A 23100-nucleotide genomic window follows, 5' to 3' on the forward strand; every position below is an offset into this window, starting at 1 on the left:
AAAAGATAGTACTTTAGCTCAACTAATGGAGACAGAATACACCAAAATCTCAGAGGAAGATTTTTTTTAAATATATATATTATTTTTAGTGATTTAAAATAAACACACACAAAATGTATCATTAAATAAAGTATACTCAAAAGGACAAGGTTAGCTCATCCCATCAAGAGTTTCCTTTTTTCCCCATGTACTATACATTGAAAATAGATTTGTATCAGAGCATTAATAATGTTTCAGGTTGTTTCTATCCACATGTTAATTTTAGGAGTTTTTTTTTTTGTTTTTTTTGTTTTTTTTTAAATTAACACCACAAAATTCAGAAACACAGCAAATCTCTAGCTTGACAAGACTCCAATCCAAAGTCTGGACACAATATCACACTGATCACCTCAGAAACCACACTTAAGGAACTCCACTGAATCAATTTGCAAAAGGGTCTTATATACTTACATGCCCCTAATATTACAAATTCTGTCTAAGAAACAAAAAAACTTTTACTGATAACTTCTCTCCCACAGGTGTATTTCACTATCACCACACTCATTACAGCTACTGTCTCCTAATAGTTAAATAACCAAATCTGTAACATCCCACCCAAAGTATTTTGAAGTTGCTCTGACAAGTCATAACAAGCATGCACGCATCTGTACTGTGCTTTTTAATTGGGAAATTCATGTAAAAATAAAAGAGAATCTATTTCTAAACTTCAGTAAATTTGAAAGATGAAGAAAACTGCTTATAGAAATACCACAATAGGAACAGAAATATGGGAAAGCATTCCAAAGAAGCATTCCAAACATTGAAAATATGTAAAATTCATGAAAAAATATATGAAGGCCAGATGACTGCATTTTCTCCCCAAGGAATGCAACCAGACTTCTTTCACATGCTGAGAAAAGTGCTGCTCTTCATTAACAGACTTTCTTTGCAACGTGTAGCAGGTTTTGTTAAGCAATACACTAAATTATTGATGAAAAAACATTATATCCAAAACTACATTATATCCAAAACTGAGCTAGCAGTTTTTACTTTTACATCGCCTCTGTTATCTGTAACAAAAGCAGTGCTTCTACAACATTTGAAAAGTGTTTTACATATAATCACTTACCAGTGTGTCGGAGTTTAGAATTTGTCTCATAAAATCCAAAAAAGAAGAAGCCAGTTCACCTGTATCCTTACTAAAGATACTTATTACTCGCTTTGATACAGTATACAGAGCATGGTTGCGTTTTCTTAGAGAGCTGTTTTCATAATAAAAAGAGGGAGGGAATTACCTAGTGTTTATACCACATCTCGCAATTGCTGCATTTTATTTCATTGTTTTAGAAAAGAAAAAAAAAAAAAAAAAGTTGCATATAAGGAAAATAATCAACAGTAACGTAACAGAATATTGTGTAAAATAGATTTAACCGAAGTTCTCCTATGATGCAGTGTGACAGCCACTGCGTATCCATCCTCACTAAGGAGTTCCTATTCAAAAAACACACCACCACTTGATGACACAGAACAAAAAAAATGCTACAAGCAGCTCAATACCCATCTAGTCAAAGCTCAATATCTCTCAACTGTCCCACTTGAATTTTTTCCATAATATATTATGGAAAAATTAAGTTTTTCTCAGCGTGAAGTCTTTCTGCATAGGAAATAATTAGCATCTTAATATTTTTGGCAACCGAGAAACAAAAAGTGCACCACCACCCTCAAAATGATAACTACAACTCTTATCAGACAGTTGGGAAACCATGTAGTCCAGTGACTAGAATGCTTTATTGGGACTCTCCATAGCTGGGCTCTATTCCTGGTTCAGTCACTGACCTATTGCGTGGCCTTCAGTAAGTCTCTTCACATCTCTGTGCCTCTGATTTTCCTCCCACCCATTTCTGTCTTCTCTATTTAGACTGTAAACTCTACAGAGCAGGAACTACCTTATGTGTTTGCACAGTGCCTAGCACAATGGGGCTCCAATCACGTTTGGGGCTGCTAGACACTATTGTAATACAAATAATAAGTCAGAAATAAAATATTCTCACCTATATCTTTGTTTCAGAAGCTTGATCTGATTTTAAAATTCTAGATGATAAAAGGTTGTTCAAAATCACTTATAAAACAGTACCTTTTTAAGTGGTAGAATCCATAATCATGCTCTGTAAGGAACGTCATTGTCCTGATACATGTCAGGAGACAATTATAACTGGTCTCTGCATTAGCAAGTGTTTCCAGCAGACAGTCACAGATTAAGGACATCAATTCCTTGCTTGGTAATGAATTGGAAAGCTGTTCTAATTCAGAAACAGATCCCTCTGAGGAACTTGGCAAAATTAGTGCTATGTCCTGTAAAGAGAAACCATGACTACTTTATAAGGATTAAAATATCCATTATGTGTAGAGATGGTAAACACTGACCATGTATTAAGACTATTTACTTTAATTTTAATGAAGAAAACAATGGATTTGCTCAGTAGCTACTTAGAAACTTAAAAGCGTATTGGATTTTTAAAGGAATGTATTCAAAATTAAAATACAAAGTGTTAGGTTTATTGTTTTGCTGGTTGGTAACCAACACAAGAAACCCAAAATAAAAAAGAATAGTTTTAAGTGATACAAACAATTACTAGGTTTTTTTTAAATATATGAAGGATGAAAATGCTGGCTAAGATACTACTGTAGAGTACTGCTAGAAACAGTAATTGTTTTTAAATGATTCATTAAACACCTGCTGTATTGACTGAGACAGAGCTGCATAACATGAAAGGGCTGTCTAGACAAACATGCACACATACACTATACATTTTTATTATATATTTATGTATATTTTAGCTGTCCCTTTCTATCCCAAAAAACAGTTAAATCAACCATGAAGATTTGAGATAAATATTGGTAATACCTTCTGGAAAGTTTAAAAACATGCTGATTCTGGCATATTGTAGAATTCATGCTACACAAAATAAGGTAAGACACATGATGTATAAACGCAAACTGATAATTAACCTCTTTACTGACTAAGCATGCACAAAGGCTGTTTTGTACACACAACTAAATCACACATGTGCAAATGTATGCATGTATCTAACTGAATGTTTGTCCCTAAATAGCTTATTTCTTAAATATGTAGTTCTCAGATTCTATTTCCTATTTTTACTGACTATTGTTACCTGACTGATTTTCTTAATGCTGAAATTTTATGCTAACAGCATGTGACTAGTATTTATGTTTGTAAGAGGCTTCAGGCTGACAGCATGGAGGAAGAGATCTATTTATTCATTGATCAAGTAAAGCAAGCGCAGTGTGAGCATCCCACTATTCCATCCATGTGCCAAAATCTTCACAGAAAGGGGATAATTCAGTCCATTATCCATTGAATGGACATCCAAACGTCCATTCAATTCTTGGTCTCTGCTGATGCCAAACAAGGGTTCTGGTTGCAAGAGTGATTTTTGTATATGTGGACACCTGTTCACTGAGATCAGCACTGAGAACAAACCCATTTCAAAGAAGCCAGAGAACAATCATCAAAGGTTATTTGCATCCTATGATATAAATCTAACTCTCCCCACAAAATTTTAACGGTAATTTTCCCTAACATTTTTTGGGGAAAACAGACACTTAAGTGCAAATATCATGGAGTTTGTACCCTAAGGAAAACAAAACATGACGTTAGAATGTACTAAAAACTAAGGGGCTGTACAAGAACTGAAAACATTATCACAACACTTGCCATCTGAAAACAGATAAATTAAGAATGCCCAAATTATCAAGGCATCAAGATTATAGATAACATTGAAGACACTACTGCAAATGTAAAGAAAATATTTTTCAGTGGCATATAACCACAGCAATCTAGAAGTTTGTGTCCTACTGTTTTCCTTCTCTCTCTCTCACACACACCCACCAGATTATTTATAATGACATATAGTAATTTATATTTTAACTGTATAAAATACCTGATCACAGAGGGACTGCAAAATGGATGTTACATATTCAGCACATTGCTGGTGAATAACATTGTCCCCAGTAGATCTCATTAAAGCCAACAGCTCCTGGAAAACTTCTGCATACTTCTCATCACCTTTAATAGTTCCATTAACCAGATGCAAAATAGCTAATTTACAAGCTTTGTGTGAAGCCAGGGCATCAAGTAAAGCAAGTAGTCGGGTAGTCTGGCCAGTGTACTGTTTCTCTTTATCTTCTGTACTGCTGAAACAATATCAAAGCACTTTAAAAACAGTGTTCCTACATATTAGAAAGTTATTAAATAGACTATATTGTACAACTAGTTTCATTTTAGTAGATTTAAAAGTTTGTATTTTAAACAAAAACTATAATTTAAATGTTTACAATTTATGTAATGTATCTTAATTTATATTTCTAGAAAACTACCACAACTACTACATTACATGTATGGTTATATTGCATATGAACGCATTATCATTAATTTAAGAAATTATAGTTCACTTAAGCATATACAGACAGATGTTTTTAAATACTACTCATTTTGTTTCAATTTCTCCCAAACATTTCCTATGAACATACAATAATGTGAAATTATTTACATTAAAATAATATATTGTTTGCTTGGCTGGCAACACAGGATATTATAGCAGACCTGGATTGAGGACTCAATTCAAGTCTTTAATGGACTAAAAATGTATCCAAAATTCAGTGATCTTCACCTAAGAAAATTACTGCAGAGAACAGGGATGAATTCAACAGCTATTAAAAAAAAAAATCTTTGTGCAATGGAGAACAAAGATACCTTTGTAGATCTTCTACAACCAGATCCAAAACAGTCCTCATGATAAGAAGAGCAGTTGGTGATGCCAAGTCACACAACTGAACACAAATACGCCTCAGCATATGCTGAATAGGCTGACAAGTTGAACCAGAGAATGATCGAACTATTTCCTGTAACAATTTGGCCTGAACATGGAGATGCATGCTCCAGAGTTTTCTGGTGTTGAGTGCCACTGATATATCATGTGGTTCAATAACCTGTGGAAAAAGTATAAACAGGCTCTTTAAAAGATTTTTGCTTTACAGGAGAAAATCATTCAGGACCAAATTCTGCCCTCCTCAGATACTTGCCCACAAAACTAGTGACATCAATAAGATTTGCAAGCATGTATCTCAGGACAGAATTTAGCCCTAAATTGCAAATGAAACTAATAGTCATCTCAACAGATTAGGTGTTCCTTTGGGGCCTAGTCTAATCTCACACCAGTGTAAACACAATCACAATGAGGCTGTTTATTTTTAGTCTTTTGTTAAACATCAAAAATTGAACATTAGAACTCCCACCTCTTCTGGTACTAATGTACACTGAAAAGTCCAAACATCTTTATGCAGCCATTTCAGCTCCTTGTTTTGGATACAAAAGCTGCAAGGTTAATAAATTAAATAATATAATGGGATACCAGAAAACTAGCTAGTTAAATAGGAGACAAAATCAATGTAATACTGACTTAAACCTCCAGTTATTTAGGAAGCTTAAAATTAACACAAAACATGCACAAGCTGATTTCTGATGAATAATTAAACATACCTCAAAACAACCTATTTGATTACAAATCCCTTTTTATAAGTCTCAATCAACCCTTTTATTCACTTTGGTCTTTTCCTCAACAAGAACATGATCTTTAAAGGAAATATAGAAGTTATTTCTTAAATTGCTAATTTAATTAAAATTATACCTGAGTAGTTTGCATGGGCAATGGAAGAGGCAGCAATTCTGAAAGCAGTATAAGTCCAGAGAAAAATCCTTCAGGAATTCGCAAAATTGAAGAGAGGACCTCCTTTAACATTAAAGACCAAGTATTATTGGCCAAAGTTTCTTCTGAAATTGTAAGTTTTTCATTAACTCCCTGGGTAAAGGTCAATAAAATATCAATAATGTCATTCTGAATTTTTTGTTCATCACTATCTAAACGGCCTGAGAGAGGGATAGAACACAGAAGCATATGTAAAGAAACAAGTGCTGAAGGAACACGCATGTCTTTAAATTCAAAAGATCCACCTCTCAGGAGCTCAGTTAACATGGTTTTAAGGAGATTAAGTGTACATCGTGCCATGGAAATGGTAGTAACTCTATGAAGTGTGGTTCCCATGTTGACATGGAGCCTCCAAGGCTGAATAAGAATACTGTTCAACTTTTGCAGAACCCGAATGAAGGTGTCCATTCCTTCAGCAGAAAAGAGCTGAATAACTGCAAGGTTCCATTTAAGATCCTTCTGTTGACCTGTAAAGGGGCGGAGGAGGAACGAGGAATTAACTTTCATACATCTCACATCAATTATATTTAAATCAGTCTTTATCAGGTGGGATTAAATAACAAATACTTAGAAGACTGTTTTTTCTGTACCAGTAATATACCTTCAACAGGAGGTGGTGGGCATGCAACATGACAAAGAACACGGAGTGCAGTAAGAAGACCAACTCCTTCCTGGGTCATCAAGCTATCAATATTCTATTAAAAAAGAATAAAGAACATATGTTACAAGGGACTAATTTTCAACAAAGATATGCTTGATACATTATACTAACCTATTTTACTAATCTACATCAAGTCAGAAAAAGCAGCAAAGAATCCTGTGGCACCTTATAGACTAAGAGACGTTTAGGAGCATGAGCTTTCGTGGGTGAATACCCACTTCGTCGGATGCATGTAGTGGAAATTTCCAGGGGGCAGGTGTGTGTGTGTGTGTGTGTGTATATATATATATATGCAAACAAGCTAGAGATAACGAGGTTAGTTCAATCAGGGAGGATGAGGCCCTGTTCTAGCAGTTGAGGTGTGAAAACCAAGGGAGGAGAAACTGGTTTTGTAGTGTGACAAGCCATTCACAGTCTTTGTTAGCCATGAGCTATGGTGTCAAATTGGGCCAAGCATGAACTGAAGCTTCAGGCATTTTCTCTTGGAAAAGGCTCTGGTGCTCTCGACGTTTTTTTGCTGCAGGTGGCACCTTAAGATCTGCCTATGGTGGTGTCCAGGGAGTTGAAGTGTTCCACTACAGTTGTTCTGTATATTGCCGAATCCTAATGTATCTGAATTGTGTCCATGTATCCTTTGCCGTGGAACTGTCCCAGTTTGTGATCGATATACATAGCAGAGGAGTCATATGCCGTGAATGATGGCATATGTTACATTGGTGACGTGTAGGTGAAATGAACCGGATGGATGGGTGCGAGCTGGTTATAGGTCCTGTGTCAGGCTCGTCGCTGGTGTAGATATAATGGGCAGGAGTGAATCGAGAGTTTGTTGCACGGATGGCTCCTGCAGCTAGATTACCGATGGGTCTGGTGGAAAAATTCCCCTCACAATTTCCAAACATGCTTCCACCACCACATAACCAACTAGCCTGGACCCAATCTAACCACGGAAGGGTCCACTTCCTAGACACCCACCGTGCAAAATAAGTGATGGTCACTATTAACATCCAACCCTATAGCCGAGAATCTGTACGACCGCTTGGGCTATCGCGGCTTCAACGCCTTCCGCTTTCCATTCCGGCGCACACCACACAATCTCATTGTCATATCAACCATAGCACTGGAGGTACGATACCGAATCTCTCTGACGCCTCAGACAGGAGACCAACACTACAAAATCTCCATAAGCATTGCTCACAACTGTCATACCCGCATAAGGAAATCAAGGAAACAGTCAGCGAACAGAGCAGAGAATGTACCCACGAAGCCTCTCTGCAAGACACAAATCCAAGAAAGAAACCAATAGACTCCATCTGGCCATCACATACAGTCACCAGCTTAAACCTCCTCCAATGCACATCAGGTGATCTACAACCATCCTGGACATGATCCCACACTCACAGGCCTTGAGTGCAGGCCAGTCCTTGCCACAGAACAACCTGCCAACCTGAAACTATTCTTTCACCAGTAAACTGCACACCACGAGCGCAAATAACTCTAGCTCAAGAACCAATCCATGCAACAAACCCCGACTGCCAACTTGCCTCACATATCTACAACCAGCGACACGCACACATGGACCTAGACCAGATCCACCACACCACACCGTTCATGTCTAACCACTACTACGTCCACTGACAAGGATATATATGTCCATCATATTGCCAGCCAATCCCCTTGCTGATTTAATCGGCCAAACTGGACAGGACCCTACCAGAAAATAGTAAAAATGGACCATCAAATCAGATATTAGAATAACGCAATTAAGCAAAAATTCCTGTAGAGAACACTTCACCTCTCCTGGACATCATCGGAAGCAAGCTTAGATCCATCCTGCAGCAAAAAGAACGTGCACAAAGACCAGACATTCAAAGAGAGAACGCTGAGACTCGAGTTCAGTGCAAATTGAACACACAATCAGCTCATATAAGAGCAAAGGACTGAGTGAAAGGCATGAACCCAACTAACAAACAGTTCTTTTCTCCTCCCTGTTTTCAACACCTCAACTGCTAGAAGCATGGCCTCATCCTCCTGATTGAACTAACCTCAGTTTCTCTAGCTTTGCTTGCTTATATATACCTGCCCCTGGAAATTGCCACTATGTGCATCCGACGAAGTGGGTATTCACCCACGAAAGCTCATGCTCCTAAACATCTCTTAGTCTATAAGGTGCCATAGGAGTCTTTGCTGCTTTTACAGATCCAGACTAACACGCCTACCCCTCTGATACTTGACATCATGTCAGAAGACTATTTAGGCATCACAATATATACAAGAAAAATTAAAGAGATTTTTTGTTATAAAGACAGAAGCGTCTGAACTAACTGATATGGATCATTCAAGAAAGCTGGATCTTACTGACATTCATTTTTCCAACTCTTCAAAAACCTGTTTCACTCTGTCTATGTTCAACTCATGGACATGACTGAAATTACCAAGTACTGATGCTCTTTAGTTGCAGAAAAAGCCCTGTCAAAATTTACAAACATACAATACTTTAGGAAAACACTTCAAACTGTCGCACTAAATTCCGTATGCCATCTTCCATCACAGATAACTGCCAGGTTGTTAGCAACTTTTAAGACTGCTTCCTCTTACAAAAATCAGCCTACTCTTTCCTTCTATTTCAATGGCATCACAATCTGCTATGGAAGTCACAGACTTTTCAAATGTTGGACTGAGACATCAAGAATGGAAGGACAAATTGATTGCATAGGCAAAAGCTTCTAATGTCACATTCTCAAACAAAGTAACATCTGTATCAAAAATTTTACTAACCTGTTTAATATATTCAATGAGATTTGGGATACAATTAATTTCAAATCTAAGATTTTTCAAAGGTTCAAGCCACTTGCAGAGCTCTAAAAAACAAGATAATACTTTGGTGAACAGAAAAGTCAAACTAGAATTGTATTTGTTTTATAAATCCATGCTTTAAGAATAATTTAATTGATACAGACTATGCTATGCACTTAGATGAAAATTTGACAGGTATCAGCCATAGTATGAATTATAAACAGAAAGGATTTTAATGATTTGCATTAACATAATGAGGAAGAAAAAAAAAATCACATTAAGGCAGGACATACATTTGATTTGAATGCTGTAGTATTCAGCTCATGCAAGTTTGGTGCTGAAATGATTTTTTGGCATATGACTATCTTATGGATAATCACCTTCTAAATGGAATGAAAGTGAACACCCGGAATACTGCTAGATTGGCAAGGCATTTTCCCTTTCCAGTAATTTTTTGGGGGAAGTCCCTAATGAAGAGATTTCTTCTAGAAACAATATCAATATGTTATTATCTGTCAGAAACACTCCTGTCCCTATTTTCATTACTCCTACTCATACACGTAAACAATTTGTAAACATCAGTTTGTATGCAAAACTAGATTATAAATGTTTTTTTTCTTATTTATTTTAAATTAAATACACACACCTAAGAAAATCTCTCATGGACTCTAGGAGCCCTAATTCCCTTTAAAAACACAATGCTAAAGCCATTCAGAACCAAAACAGCAACACATTCCTCTCATGCATAGAGGCACATAAAATAGGTAATTACAAACCAAATCAAAATCTTCTGCTCCTTAAATGCTCAACTGAACCCCAACCCCAACCCCAGCCACAGGGCATTCTCCATCAAAGTTCCTCAACTCTGGTGTTCACTCCCCTCCTTGGTCCACAACAACCTAGATTTGTCAACCTGCCAGTTTGGGGGTTCACAGGTGGAACAGCTGGAAGCTGAAGAATGGTTTATGTAGGATTTCATGATGTGACTGGGTAGAGTGGCATCCCTCTTGGGCAAAAGGCTGGTAATTGGAAAAACTGATGAACTGAAAGTTTTGTATTGAAAATGTTTTGTTTCTAGTAGTGCATTTTAAAGTTTGGAGGGGGCCCAGAGTTCTGGGCTAGTGGGAGAAAAATTAAAAAAACAGCTTAAGTAAGAATCGGCCACTGACTCCCTATTTTTGCTAAATCTTCCCTTCCTAATTATTTCCAAAAAAGAGTGCAAATTTCCTGCAATTATCTGATATTCTTGGTAATGAATATTACATAAAATATAAACTTGAAAAGTATTCAAGTTGAAGAACTCATATTAGTATAACAGAAAAAATTATACATCTTTTCAATGACTCAGCCTAATCATACACAGCTAAAAAGGGAATTTCATTATACCCATTATCAAAACCAGATGATCATGAAGTACTAATTACCAACATACAAAAAAAATTTCTATACATTCCGAACAATTCACCTGATAATGACACATACTGTACCTTGCAATTTGGTGTTATTTTCATCTGCCTTACAAAGCTTCAATAAAGGCGCTGAGTACTGTTCCAGCATTTGGACATCACTGGAAGACTGAACCACCAGCAAAACAAGTATGCATGCATAATTATAGGCTACCGACTTCTTGGACTTGGAATCACTGAAAGAAGGATATAGGATTTTCCTCTTAAATTCTAGACTAGCACACTGGATACTTGATAGATTTTTTCACTCCTGAGTCTTTATGAATCTGCCTGCAGAACTCTATCTTCATTACAAGTTCACCTACAAAATTTTCATACTGTGAAATAAAAATCACTCTCTTTATAGTAATTTTTGAAAGCTAAAACAATTGACAAGAGCTCAAAATATAATTAATATCTGGTCAGTTTGGGTTTTTTACAGTAATTGCTACTTATATAGTTTAGACATTTCTTATGTTTCCTCTTCTGAAACTTCACTACGCAAAAAAAGGGAAATGGATAGCATTGGCTATATTCAAGCAAGCAGAGAGTATATTTTCTTACGCTGCTTCACCAGTGCTGTTCAAGAAAAGAATAAATAAATCTGCTCCTCATGTCATAAGTCTCTCCAGAAACACAGAGTGACAACATTTTCAAGATTTGGGGAAACTTCTAATGTGGAAACAAAACAAAAAAAATTCTTGTTCTGTATAGTCCCCAATCAGGAAAGTCAAGGAAAAGAATGAGTTTCAGCGGGCAAGAAGTATTAGACACAACAAAAAGGAGTTCTTCAAATACGTCAGTCAAAATAGAAAAACCAAGGATGGTGTGGGTCTACAGCTCAGTGGAGAAGGAGAACTGGTAACAGAAGATGATAGGTTTCAGAGTAGCAGCCGTGTTAGTCTGTATCCGCAAAAAGAACAAGAGTACTTGGGCACCTTAGAGACTAACAGCCAGCAATGCCCCTCTGCCATGTACATTGGCCAAACCGGACACAACTAGGTAACAGAATAAATGGACACAAATCTGACATCAGGAATCATAACATTCAAAAACCAGTGGGAGAACACTTCAACCTCTCTAACCACTCAGTGACAGACTTGAAAGTGGCAATTTTGCAACAAAAAACTTCAAAAACAGACTCCCAAGAGAGATTGCTGAACTTGAATTAATATGTAAATTAGATACAATTAACTTAGGTTTAAACAGAGATTGGGAATGGTTGGGTTATTACACTAATTGAATCTATTTCCCTATGTTAAGTTCTCCTCAGACCTTCTGTGGGTCATCCCAATTATCACTTCAAAAGTTTTTTTTCTCCTGCTGATGACAGCTCATCTCAATTGATTAGACTCTTCCTGTTGGTATGCATACATCCACCTTTTCATGTTCTCTGTATGTATAAATATCTCCTGTCTGTGTGTTCCATTCTATGCATCTGAAGAAGTGAGCTGTAGCTCACGAAAGCTTATGCTGTAACAAATTTGTTAGTCTCTAAGGTGCCACAAGTACTCCTGTTCTTTTTTAGAAGATGATAGGAAAGCAGAGCTGCTCAGTGTCTACTTTGTTTTAGTCTTCTCACAAAAAATAACGTAACCAGACAACTAGTAAAATTACCACAGACAATACAGGGGAAAGGATGCATATTGGGAAAAGTACAGAACATTTCAGAGATCTTCTGACCAATTTGAATGAATTCAAATCAGTGGGGCCAGAGGCTATTCACCCAGGAGTACTGAAGGAATTAGCTGAAGAAATCTCGGAGCCACTGGCAACAATATTTAAACTCATGGATGTCAGGAGAGGTCCCAGAGGCTGGAAAAGGGCTAACGTAGTGCTCATCTTTAAAAACAGGGGAAAGGAAGAGTCGGGGAACAGCCTGATTTTGATTCTTGGGAAGCTAATAGAACAATGTTTAAAACATTCAATATGTGAATACCTGGAGAATGAAGGGGTGACCACTAGCAGCCAGCATGGATTTACTAAGAACAAATCATGCCAAACCAGCTTGATTTCCTTCTTTGACAAAGTAACTGGTTTAGTGGACAGGAGGAATGTGGTGAACCTAATATACCTGGACTTCAGCAAGGCTTTTGACACAGTTCTACATGACATTCTGATAAGTAAAACTGAAGAAATGTGTGCTAGGTGGAACTACCATTAAGTGGATACATATAATTGGATAAAAAACAACCGCAAACAAAAAGTAACTATTAATAGAATGATGTGGGATTGGAGGGAGGTCTCAAGTAGGGTTCCATGGGGATCTGTTCTGGGTCCAGTCTCATTTTACGTATTTATTAATTACCTGAATTCAGGAATAGAGAGCGTACTGATTAAATCTGCAGATGACAGAAAGCAATGGGGGTTGCCAACACTTTGGAGTATAGAGATAAAATTCAGAGGGTTCTTGATAACTTGGAGAACTGAGCTATAGATAACACAATGAAATTTAACGAAGACAAATGTAATGTGCAACACTAAGGGAAGAACAACCAAATGCACAAATGCAAAACAGGGGATAACTGGCTTGGCAGCAGCACCACTGAGAAGGATCTGGGAGTTGTGGTGGATCACAACCTCAACATGAGTCAGCGATGCAATGCTGTTTCCGAGGGGGTGGAATTTTAGGTTGCATTAATGGAGGCATAACATGCAAGTCACGGGAGCGGATAGTACCACTCTACTCGGCGCTGGATAAGCCTCAGCTGGTCACTTTTGGCCACCAATGTATAGAGAGGTTGTACAGAAACTGGAAAGGATCCAGAGATGTGCGACAAAGATGATAAAAGGGATGGAATGCAAGCCATGTGAGTAAGGCCCTATCAAATTCACGGTCCATTTTGGTCAATTTCATTGTCGTAGGATTTTTAAAATTGTAAATTTCATGATTTCAGAAATCTGGGGGGGCGGAGATGTTCAGTTTGGAAAAGATTAAGGGGGAAACACAAAAACAGTCTTCAAATACTTGAAGAAAAAAAAAAAATGGAGAAAAGTTCTTCTCTCTTGCCACAGAAGGCAGGACAAGAGGCAGTGGGTTCAAACTACAGCATAACAGATTTAGATTAAATCTCAGGGAAAAAATTCCTAACTGCAAGGACAGTAGGAGAAGGAAACAGACTGCTTAGGGAGGTTGTGGAAGCTCCTTCACTGGAGGTTTTCTAAAGGAACTGGATAGCCACCGTCCTGAATGGTTTAGACACAACAAATCCTGCATCTTCGCAGAGGGTTAGACTAGATGACCCTGGCTGTCCCTTCTAACCCTACAATTCTATATCTGGTTTCACAGTTCAAACAGCAAGCTTGGATAAAACACTGCTTAATATTTAGTAATTTTTTTTAAAAACTGACCTCTAGTGAAACTACTAAACATTTTTCTTGAGGACCTATATAGTTTCCATGCTAACAGATATTTGATTACAGAAGATGTCTGCAATTTCTACGCTGTAATTCTATTCTGAATCAATGGTAATTCTGCAAAATCATCAAAGCGTAAGGTTTTTTCTGTTGTCTTCTACGCCACCTATTTCTTTACAAAAGGGACAGCTAGTATATGCAAATAAGGAGTAAACACAAATATACAATTACCCTAAAGCTTCTTTGGAATAGTATTCCATTAAAGTAATAAGACTTTGGAGGTTCTTCTCAAGGCTGAACACATGAGCTACAGCAGATCTTCCAACAGGGTTAAAAGTAATCAGGTAAAGGTTATGAAGTGTTCCCAAGAGGTCCGAGTGGTCAGTTTCCTCACTGGCTGTGCACCGCTGAAAATGGCAGAATAATTCTGAAATACACTGCAACGTCTGTGTTGAATGCAGGAGCCACAAGGCAAATGCATCATCACTGGCACCATCTGATTGGAGACCTTCTTCTTGATCTGGATCAGAAAACTGACACAGCGCCCTAATCAACAGGTTTGTTGCTTCATACTCAGACAGGAAGAAGAGGAGACCTTTTTGTGACTGTCCCAGGAACTTCAACACATCTCTGACAGCCTGAAGCACACCAGGATGAGCACTTGTTATTGGAATGGATAGTAACAAGGTGATAGATTCCAAGAAATGGTGACTATGAAGGTATCTGCAGAAAGGTAAAACAGAAGTATCTGTAACATATGATGATCTGGATACATAGAACATTGACAGAAAATAGATCCTCTGTATCTTAGCCTATATTTTGGACCACCAGAATTTATTCTTTTGTATATTATGAAAAACCATATATTAACCATACTTCATAATTAAGTAGCAGAATTCTGAGCCTTTTTTCCACAATGTAATTATTGTAACTATATAATGAGGAGTAAATCCCCATTGAGATAAATAATGTACACAATAAAATCACAGATTGACCACCACCACCAATGAGCAAAACCTTTAATTTTTGGAATAGTCTAAATTTTTAGGATTTGAATCGTCAACCTTAACTTTTTAATACTGGTAGTTCTTGAACTTAATTTCACTTTATAAAAAAAAAAAACGAACACAACTTCTTTAGGAGTTTGTACATAGAGATGGGCTTTAAAAGGCATCTTTTGCAATATACAGACACCCTGCCCATTCAGTCCTTGGTCACTTTGCTGCAACTGCCAAAGATGACAGTGAAGGATTTTGTGATACAGCTGCTTGTCCACAGCAGGAACTAGTCTCAGACCATCAAGTGCAAGCTCTTCTGGGGAGGGGATTGTCTTTTTGTTAAATGTTTGTACAGTACCTTGCACAGTGGACCCTGATCCACAAATGGGGCTCGTTGGTGCTACCATAATACGACTAATAAATAGTAAGACGATAACAACTTCGGGTTAGTACTAACATAGGCTGAACTACAAACAACAACATAATTGCAATCCCATAAACCATCCAGTCTTCCCAAATGCTTATTAAAGCAATATGTAAGCCTCCACTAAAGGTATATTAGCAAAGTGAAAAATCTAGCGTAATGTTAGTCATTGCTTTACTCTATTGCGTATGTAGTCCACAAAACATGCATAGGTACCAAACTGAAAAAAGAACCCAGTTCTGGTACCCAAAGCTGGTATCGAAAGTGAACTACAACTGTCTTACCTGAAAAGGACTGGATACGGATCATCCCTTTCTGGGGGTCCTGTAATGCGCGCCATTGTTGGAAAAGATTTTACTGGTGGCTGAATCATTGTATGCGGTGCAGTCTCCATCAAATGAAAGATTTCGTCTAAGAGGCTAATAAGTTTTTCTACTTCTCCTTCACTGATATTAGAAGATTCCAAAAGATGATCCATATCCATAGGTGCCTCCACATCATTTTCATATTCTGGGTTGGTTCTCTCAAGTCCAAGGTCTGGTTCCTGCTCAGACTCCATATGATTAGGTAGGGGAGGAGTATTCTCCGCTAACTGGTCACCAAGCTTTTTAATGTCTGACAGAATCTCATAGAAATGGCATTTCTGCAGAATTGCAGAACCTGCAGTGACTACTCTCACAGTCTGATCTAATAGTATGAGCTCTAAGAGTTTCTGATAACCACTTTTTTCGTGTACTTCTAACCCACCTCTTAAAAACATTTCCATTCCCTCAGTCATGCTGATAACACTATCCAAAGCTTTAAAAGCATTAAGTTTAAGGGAGGATGAAACATGATCTGCAAACAACAATTCAAATAATGCATTAATAACTCCTGAATGCAAGAGTCCCATGATTCCCTGAGTCCCACATTCTGCTAGCGATGACACCAATTTTGTTCCAGCTTTAAGCTGTCGGACATTCAAAGCAATAGGCTGCCTGAGAGCTACCTGCAAGTTTAAAGCCTGCATTGTCCAATCTACTAATTGGGTAATATAGTCCTGTGTTGTGTTCTTCACTTGCAGGTAGCTGAGTCCTTTTGTTATTAAATTTGGAATTTCTTCTAAAGCTGTGACCCACTTTGCACCCCTTTCTTCCTGATATAATTCCAGGAGTTCAATTAGCTTAACTGAGGCTTCTACTGTCCCTGAATTTTCCTTGTCTGGATCTTGATCCTTTATCTTACCAACTTCAACCTCAAATATGGTCTTGTAAGGACAATTAAAGTACAAAAGAGGTCCAAGCTCTCTTTCATAAGGCTCATATGTCACAGATGGCACTGAGGCTAGATCCTCAGGAGTATATTCAATATCAAAGCTTGGATACTTAAATGTTTCACGTTCCAGATCAGCAATTCCATCTTCATCACTTGAAATCTGCTCATAGCCATCATCACCTGCAAAAGAGTTTTAAGTTTAATTTAATAAATAAATCAGTTACATCAAGCCCAGTTTACGAACTTCAGAGAACTACTCAAAGTACACCACTACCCCGATATAACATGGTCATTGGGAGCCCAAAATCCCTACCGCGTTATAAGTGAAACGCCGTTATATCGGGGTAGCAGTGGCAGGGCTGCAATGGTGATTTAAAGAGCCCGGGGCTCCAGCCGCAGGGAGCCCCAGGCCCTTTAAATCACCGGTGGAGTCCCGCTGCCGCAGCCCCAGTGTAGCAGCACCAGGGCTCCAGCAGTGATTTAAAGGGCCTGGGGCTCCCTGCAGCAGCCGGAGCCCCAGGCCCTTTAAATAGTCGGCGAGCCCCGCTACCACAGCCCCAGTGTAGCAGCAGCAGGGCTCCAATGATGATTTAAAGGGCCCAGAGCTCCCCGCAGCAGCCCTGGGCCCTTTAAATAGCCGGTGAGTCCTGCTGCCGCAGACCCAGGGTAGCAGTGGCAGGGCTCCACCGGTGACTTAAAGGGCCCAGGGCTCCCTGCAGCAGCCGGAGCCCTGGACCATTTAAAGCACCGCCCGAGCCCCGCTGCCACAGCCCCAGAGTTACAAAAGTAATATACATATTTATATTTGGAAAATCTAAAATATCCAAAACACTGAAAGATTTCTTTCTACTATCATACTTGGAAGTCAAAATTAGTAGACTACTCTTTCTCACAGCATGGCTGCAGCACATCCACGAAGAAGGAAGCAAGGAGCCTGTTTACTAGAGTGAGAAATCCAAACATAAAATGATAGTTCTAGACAACATTATGTAACAGCAGCAGCATATATCATAATTACTCTTTTAAACATCTCTGATTATGAAAGGTTGACAATAAGCGGAACAGCTGCTAAAAATCTCTCCCTGATAATTTTATTCAGGCTTAAAAAAAATCTTTCCATAAATCTAGTTATCTCGTCCTTCTTAATGTTCACTGCTTGGCTGCTCTTCTCTGCTGGAGTCCCTATGACCCAACAGAATTCCTCTGTATTCTTTGAAATGCTGACATTCTGTTGGAATGTTGGCAAGTTGGTACAAACCATAGCACGTCTATGGAGCAGCAATGGAAGGTTGTCTTGCTCCACACACGCGGCAAGTTAGGCATCGTGAAGTGGTTAAACAATTTTCAAGGCTGAGAAGCATGGATTATTTTGGGTCAGACAGGCATTTATTAATTGGTTACTTTCCTGAGAATACAAGGGGCTTCTTGGGCATTGGTGAATATCAACCTTCCCTTTTCCTTTCCATATATTTTCACATATCCTTGAAAATTCAGTCTAATTCCTTTCCAAAGTATTCAATCCTCCATCATGTAATTATAAAAGTTTGTTACTGTGGTATCAGTCATGGGCAGTGGAGTTTGGGCAGGTTTTGTTTGTTTTTCAGGGAATATTGGGCGGGTTATATTTTAAGAAAATAAAGATTATTGAGTTGTCGTAGCACAGGGTTTAATACCAGCTATCTTGAAATTTACTTGTTCATTGAATTAATTTGGTTATTCATCAGGTCAAAGGTGCAAGATAGTGTAGGTAAAGCACACATACACCTTCACAGTTACTGAGACAGAAGAATCGGATTTTTTATTAATAAATAATAATTTACATTTATAGGGCCTTTCTTCCACGTTCTTTACAAATTGAGAAAAAGACAAGCTAAGTGACTTGCCCAAATTTAACACAAAGCAGTTATAGAGCTAGGATAAGAATCAGATCTACTCACTCCGAGTCATCTGCTTTAGTCTTTTGACTCCACTCCCTCAAAAAATTGTATTATCTCAGTTATTTCTATTTGTGTATAATACTCACCTTCACCCTCCTCCTCCTCCTCACCGTCCTCTTCTTCATCCTCCTCCTCCTCCTCCTCCTCCTCGTCTTCTTCCTCAGGAATACTCTCTACTGTATGGCCATCCTCCTCGTCCTCTTCCTCATCTTCCTCAACATCCACATCTTCCTCCTCATCCTCCCCTTCTTCTGGCTGCTCCTCCTCTACCTCCCCTTCATCAGAGTACTGGCCTTCTTGGTGAACAGACGTTCGATCAGGAGAAATTGGCTCAAAGTAGTCCTCCCTGTGATCAACATCATCTTCCTTTTCCCCAGCCACTGAAAAAGTAAGGGATAAATCTCATTATTACTAAACCCAATAGTTAACAATGTTTACAGGTTTTGTGGTGTGAAGAGTGAAATTAAAAAAAAAATTCAAAAAGCATTCAAATGCTTTTACTTAACATTCACTACAATTATTTATCTTATTACAATTGTATTTACATAAACAGTTCTATGCACTTTTAATCCATAGTAAAAATGCATAGACTACTACTGTACTTTGATTCTGTAGTCCTTATGCAGGAAAAAAATTCACTGAAGTCCACGGAAATTTTGTATGGGATATAGAGTGCAGGATCAGGCACTACACAGGTCTATATTTAATGTTTCAAATGTTTACACTGAATATAGTTATTGAAAACGGTACATCAGAACAAGGGATTCTCCTACCAATCCTACATCTGCATTGCTTTTCCTAAAGAGGATAGAATCATAGAATATTAGGGTTGGAAGGGACCTCAGGAGGTCATCTAGTCCAACCCCCTGCTCAGATCAGGACCAATCCCCACACAGATTTTTGCCCCAGATCCCTAAATGGCCCCCTCAAGGATTGAACTCACAACCCTGGGTTTAGCAGGCCTATGTTCAAACCATTGAGCTATCCCTTCCTCCCCTCAATGAATCTGTCAACATCAATGAGAGCAGAAAACTCACCTACCACTAGGTAACATGGTGGGCCTTCTTCCCCTCGTTATCCACTGCTGTGCAGTAGACAGAGAATAAGAATCTATATTAGCTATACCTGTCACAGGCATGGGCTCATCTTCATCATCATCAGGAGGTGGAGGGCCTGGAGGAGTCCTGGGTCCCCTGGGCTGTGGTCTTGGAGGGCTCCCATTGAACTGATCTTCTTTCTCCCCATCAACTATATTTTTGTTTTTCAAAAAACAAAAAAAATTATTTTAGGGGAGGAGGATGGAAAATGTAGCACATTTTACAATGTAGATGCCAACCTTGATTAGGAAGCACCCCTCATGTAGCATATCTACCTTCATCATGCAACATCTAGGGGGAAATGTTCACTGGAAGGTGCTCTCATGCTGAAACCACCCTTGCTGAAGCACCCATAAAGATTTAAAGCCACTGGGTGAATTAAAAGCTAACAGAAGCCTCTGCTTATGAACAAAGACATTTCTTACATAAACACTGAGTTCAAGATTCATTTTAGAGTTTTTTTTAAATCATAAGTTACGGTGAAGATTTGTATTTACTTAGCCACTTGATTATTTGCTTTCAATGTGACTAGTAATACTATAAATCTACCATGACTAGTTAAAATTATTTAAAATCAAATTTTAATCTGAAGCTGAAAGTTTATAGTACAAGTTATATTTCTACAGTAAAATGATTAAAGATCTGAACAGTGCAGTTCTCTCCCTAATTCTGAAACCATTACTGAGGCAGAAATGGAAACCTGTTCGTGACTGCTGCACAGAGCCACTCTACTTCTGGTATGATCACAATTGCTTTTTAGCAACCTGAGAGTCACAAACAGAGGGCTAAGTAAAAGGCTTTCCTTCGTGTCCTTTAACTACTGCTTTGTTCATTAACTCTCAGTTTTGGAAGCACTGATTTTAATCACCAACACTTTTACTTAAAGTTTAGCTCATGGAAAACACAAATTAATTTACATCTTCAGCTGCACCCTTTCATCAAGTACCTTGTGTTAATCAAAGTCACTTGCTCTCACTAAAAGCATTAGAAAAAGAAGAGGAACTTATTAAGAAATATTCTGTCTAAAACCTACAAAGAGATAACATGGAAAGAGACAAAAATTTACAGCTGGATAATTAAGTCCAATGAAATCTCAGAATATGAAGATTATCCTTTAGACACTGGGATAATTAATTTTAATGAAAAAACTTTTCTGTCCTACTTCAGATGATTCTACTTCTGTCCTACTTCTGTCCTACTTCAGATGATTCTAAAATACTTACCATGTTTTGGGTTTCTTTTCAAACCTGGTTGTTGCTGGGGAGGAGGAGGTGGTGGTGGAGGGGGTGGAGGAGAATCTCTGTCATGACTTATTACCCTATCAACTGATCCATATATTGCTAATGTCAGACAGTTGTACCAGCCTCTTAGGACCAATCCATCCGTGTTGACCTAGTTTGTAAAAGAAAAAGCATCTTTAAAAAACTCAAAGTGAATCTGAGGCTCTTTACTTAATTTTAAATTATTAGTTCTGTATCGGTATATGCTTAAAATACACAAGAAAAACTACAGATTAATATATTTTATCTCTCTTCAAGGTTTTGAAAAATTAACATATTGATTATACCACATGAATAACTTTACAACAAAAAGAATTCATTATAACACACTGTCAAAGCCACTAAATCCAGTATATTAAAATATTCGCTGGGGCGGATTGCACTGGAATGCATCAGACAAACCTAACGGATATGCTCAGATGTGGGCTACAATCATCAATAACAATTCTGGTTTGTAACTGTCAAAAAATTATTAAATGACTTAAATAAGAGCTTTATGTAGCTCAAAAGCTTCTCTCTTGCACCAACAAAAGTTGGTCGAATAAAAGATGTTACTTCACCCACCTTGTTTCTCCAACAAATCAATACTGATATGCCTCTGCATTAGTAATAAGTAATCTGAAAGGAAAAAGGCTAAACCTTCTTTATTCTTCACATAGTAGTATACTCGTGATGTTTAATTTTAGTGTTTTCCAAATACGCAGACTGAGACCAGTGACTAGACGCAGACATGAAGTGGTTTGGCTCTCTCAAAATGAAGCAACCCTGGTCTCAAACCCCTTCCATTTCATCAATCAAGTCAAATTCTGAGGTGAACATCCACCAAGATGGCTGCGATCACCCAGTTCATTGTTATTAGTGAACTAAATAGAAGCTCTTGAGTGATCAACACTTTTGAAAATCAAGCCACTTACTTGGAACATAACTTTAGGCTACTTTTTAAAATCATGCCTCTAGTGCAGGGGTAGGCAACCTACAGCACAGGTACCGAAGGCGGCACGCGAGCTGGTTTTCAGTGGCACTCACACTGCCCAGGTGCTGGCCACTGGTCCGGGAGGCTCTGCATTTTAATTTAATTTTTAAATGAAGCTTCTTAAACATTTTAAAAACCTTATTTACTTTATATACAACAATAGTTTAGTTATATATTATAGGCTTATAGAAAGAGACTTTCTAAAAATGTTAAAATGTATTACTGGCACGTGAAACCTTAAATTAGAGTGAATAAATGGAGACTCGGCACACCACTTCTGAAAGGTTGCCGACCCCTGTCCTAATGTATCATACGACTGAACTGTATGGACTAGCTTAGAATATGAGCTCTCCAGAATAGGGTCTTCCCCTACAATTGCTTGCACAGTGCTAAGCACACTAAATAGCAGCATCGTGGTATTCAAATAATAGCCACACAGGAAGAAGAAAAACATTGAAATTACAGCATAAATAGGTACAATTATTACCTTTGCATTGGGTCTAAAGATAATTGAAGAGTTCTCATCATAGTCAAGGCTGTTAAACAAAACACAAACTTATTTCTCAATGTTTAACAAAAGTCCTTTACACATAAAGTATGGACATTTCTGTACATGACCCTTTAATACCACCTTATTTTCACCTTAAGTGAAAGAAAGAACGAGACTTCAAGCCAGTATCAAAACACTATACAATATCTAGGTTTATCAACTTAGGAATGTAAAAAGCTCAAAGAACTTTCAATATACATTGACATTAAAGTGATACTGTCAGTTAAAAAGTCACGGTTGGGAACTTCCACCCAGACCCTTTAAGCATAGATCTCTCTCCACTAACACAATGAAAGAAGAGGGGGGCAACTAGGGTTCATGCTAGGGAAAGAGTAGAAAGAAGCAAATATGGAAGCATAGATGGGCAGGCCTGGATGTACATGCATCCTTTAGTCTCAAAGATTTTCAAGAATAAATAAATTCTAAAGCTGTACTATCTTTTCTGCTGAGCCATCTCCACTCACAGAAATCTTAAACAGATCCACAAACAGGGTAGGGTCATGGTGGGCAGAACAGAAACATGCTTCCAAACAAAAAATTGTGAACTTTTGTTATTAATGGTGTTT

At 38.0% G+C, this 23100-nt stretch overlaps 1 protein-coding gene across 2 annotated transcripts in view; it reads right to left on the reverse strand.

Moving 5' to 3' along the window:
• The window catches only part of VIRMA (vir like m6A methyltransferase associated), a 43664-nt gene that overhangs the window by 12266 nt on the left and 8298 nt on the right, over nt 1-23100 (reverse strand). Inside the window, exons 4-17 of one of the 2 annotated variants that reach the window (XM_032787221.2) lie at nt 22472-22520; nt 20955-21123; nt 19760-19882; nt 18721-19014; nt 15728-16877; nt 14253-14744; nt 10707-10861; nt 9202-9284; nt 6367-6460; nt 5688-6232; nt 4754-4989; nt 3942-4191; nt 2114-2331; nt 1109-1241 (exon numbers count right to left, since the gene is read on the reverse strand). In XM_032787221.2, the coding sequence (XP_032643112.1) occupies nt 1109-1241; nt 2114-2331; nt 3942-4191; nt 4754-4989; nt 5688-6232; nt 6367-6460; nt 9202-9284; nt 10707-10861; nt 14253-14744; nt 15728-16877; nt 18721-19014; nt 19760-19882; nt 20955-21123; nt 22472-22520 (3991 nt within the window). Of the gene's footprint in view, nt 1-1108; nt 1242-2113; nt 2332-3941; nt 4195-4753; nt 4990-5687; nt 6233-6366; nt 6461-9201; nt 9285-10706; nt 10862-14252; nt 14745-15727; nt 16878-18720; nt 19015-19759; nt 19883-20954; nt 21124-22471; nt 22521-23100 lie in introns of both variants that reach the window. The other variant, XM_032787220.2, reaches the window with a different exon arrangement.

Source organism: Chelonoidis abingdonii, chromosome 2 (genome assembly GCF_003597395.2).
Source record: "Chelonoidis abingdonii isolate Lonesome George chromosome 2, CheloAbing_2.0, whole genome shotgun sequence".
NCBI lineage: Eukaryota > Metazoa > Chordata > Testudines > Testudinidae > Chelonoidis > Chelonoidis abingdonii.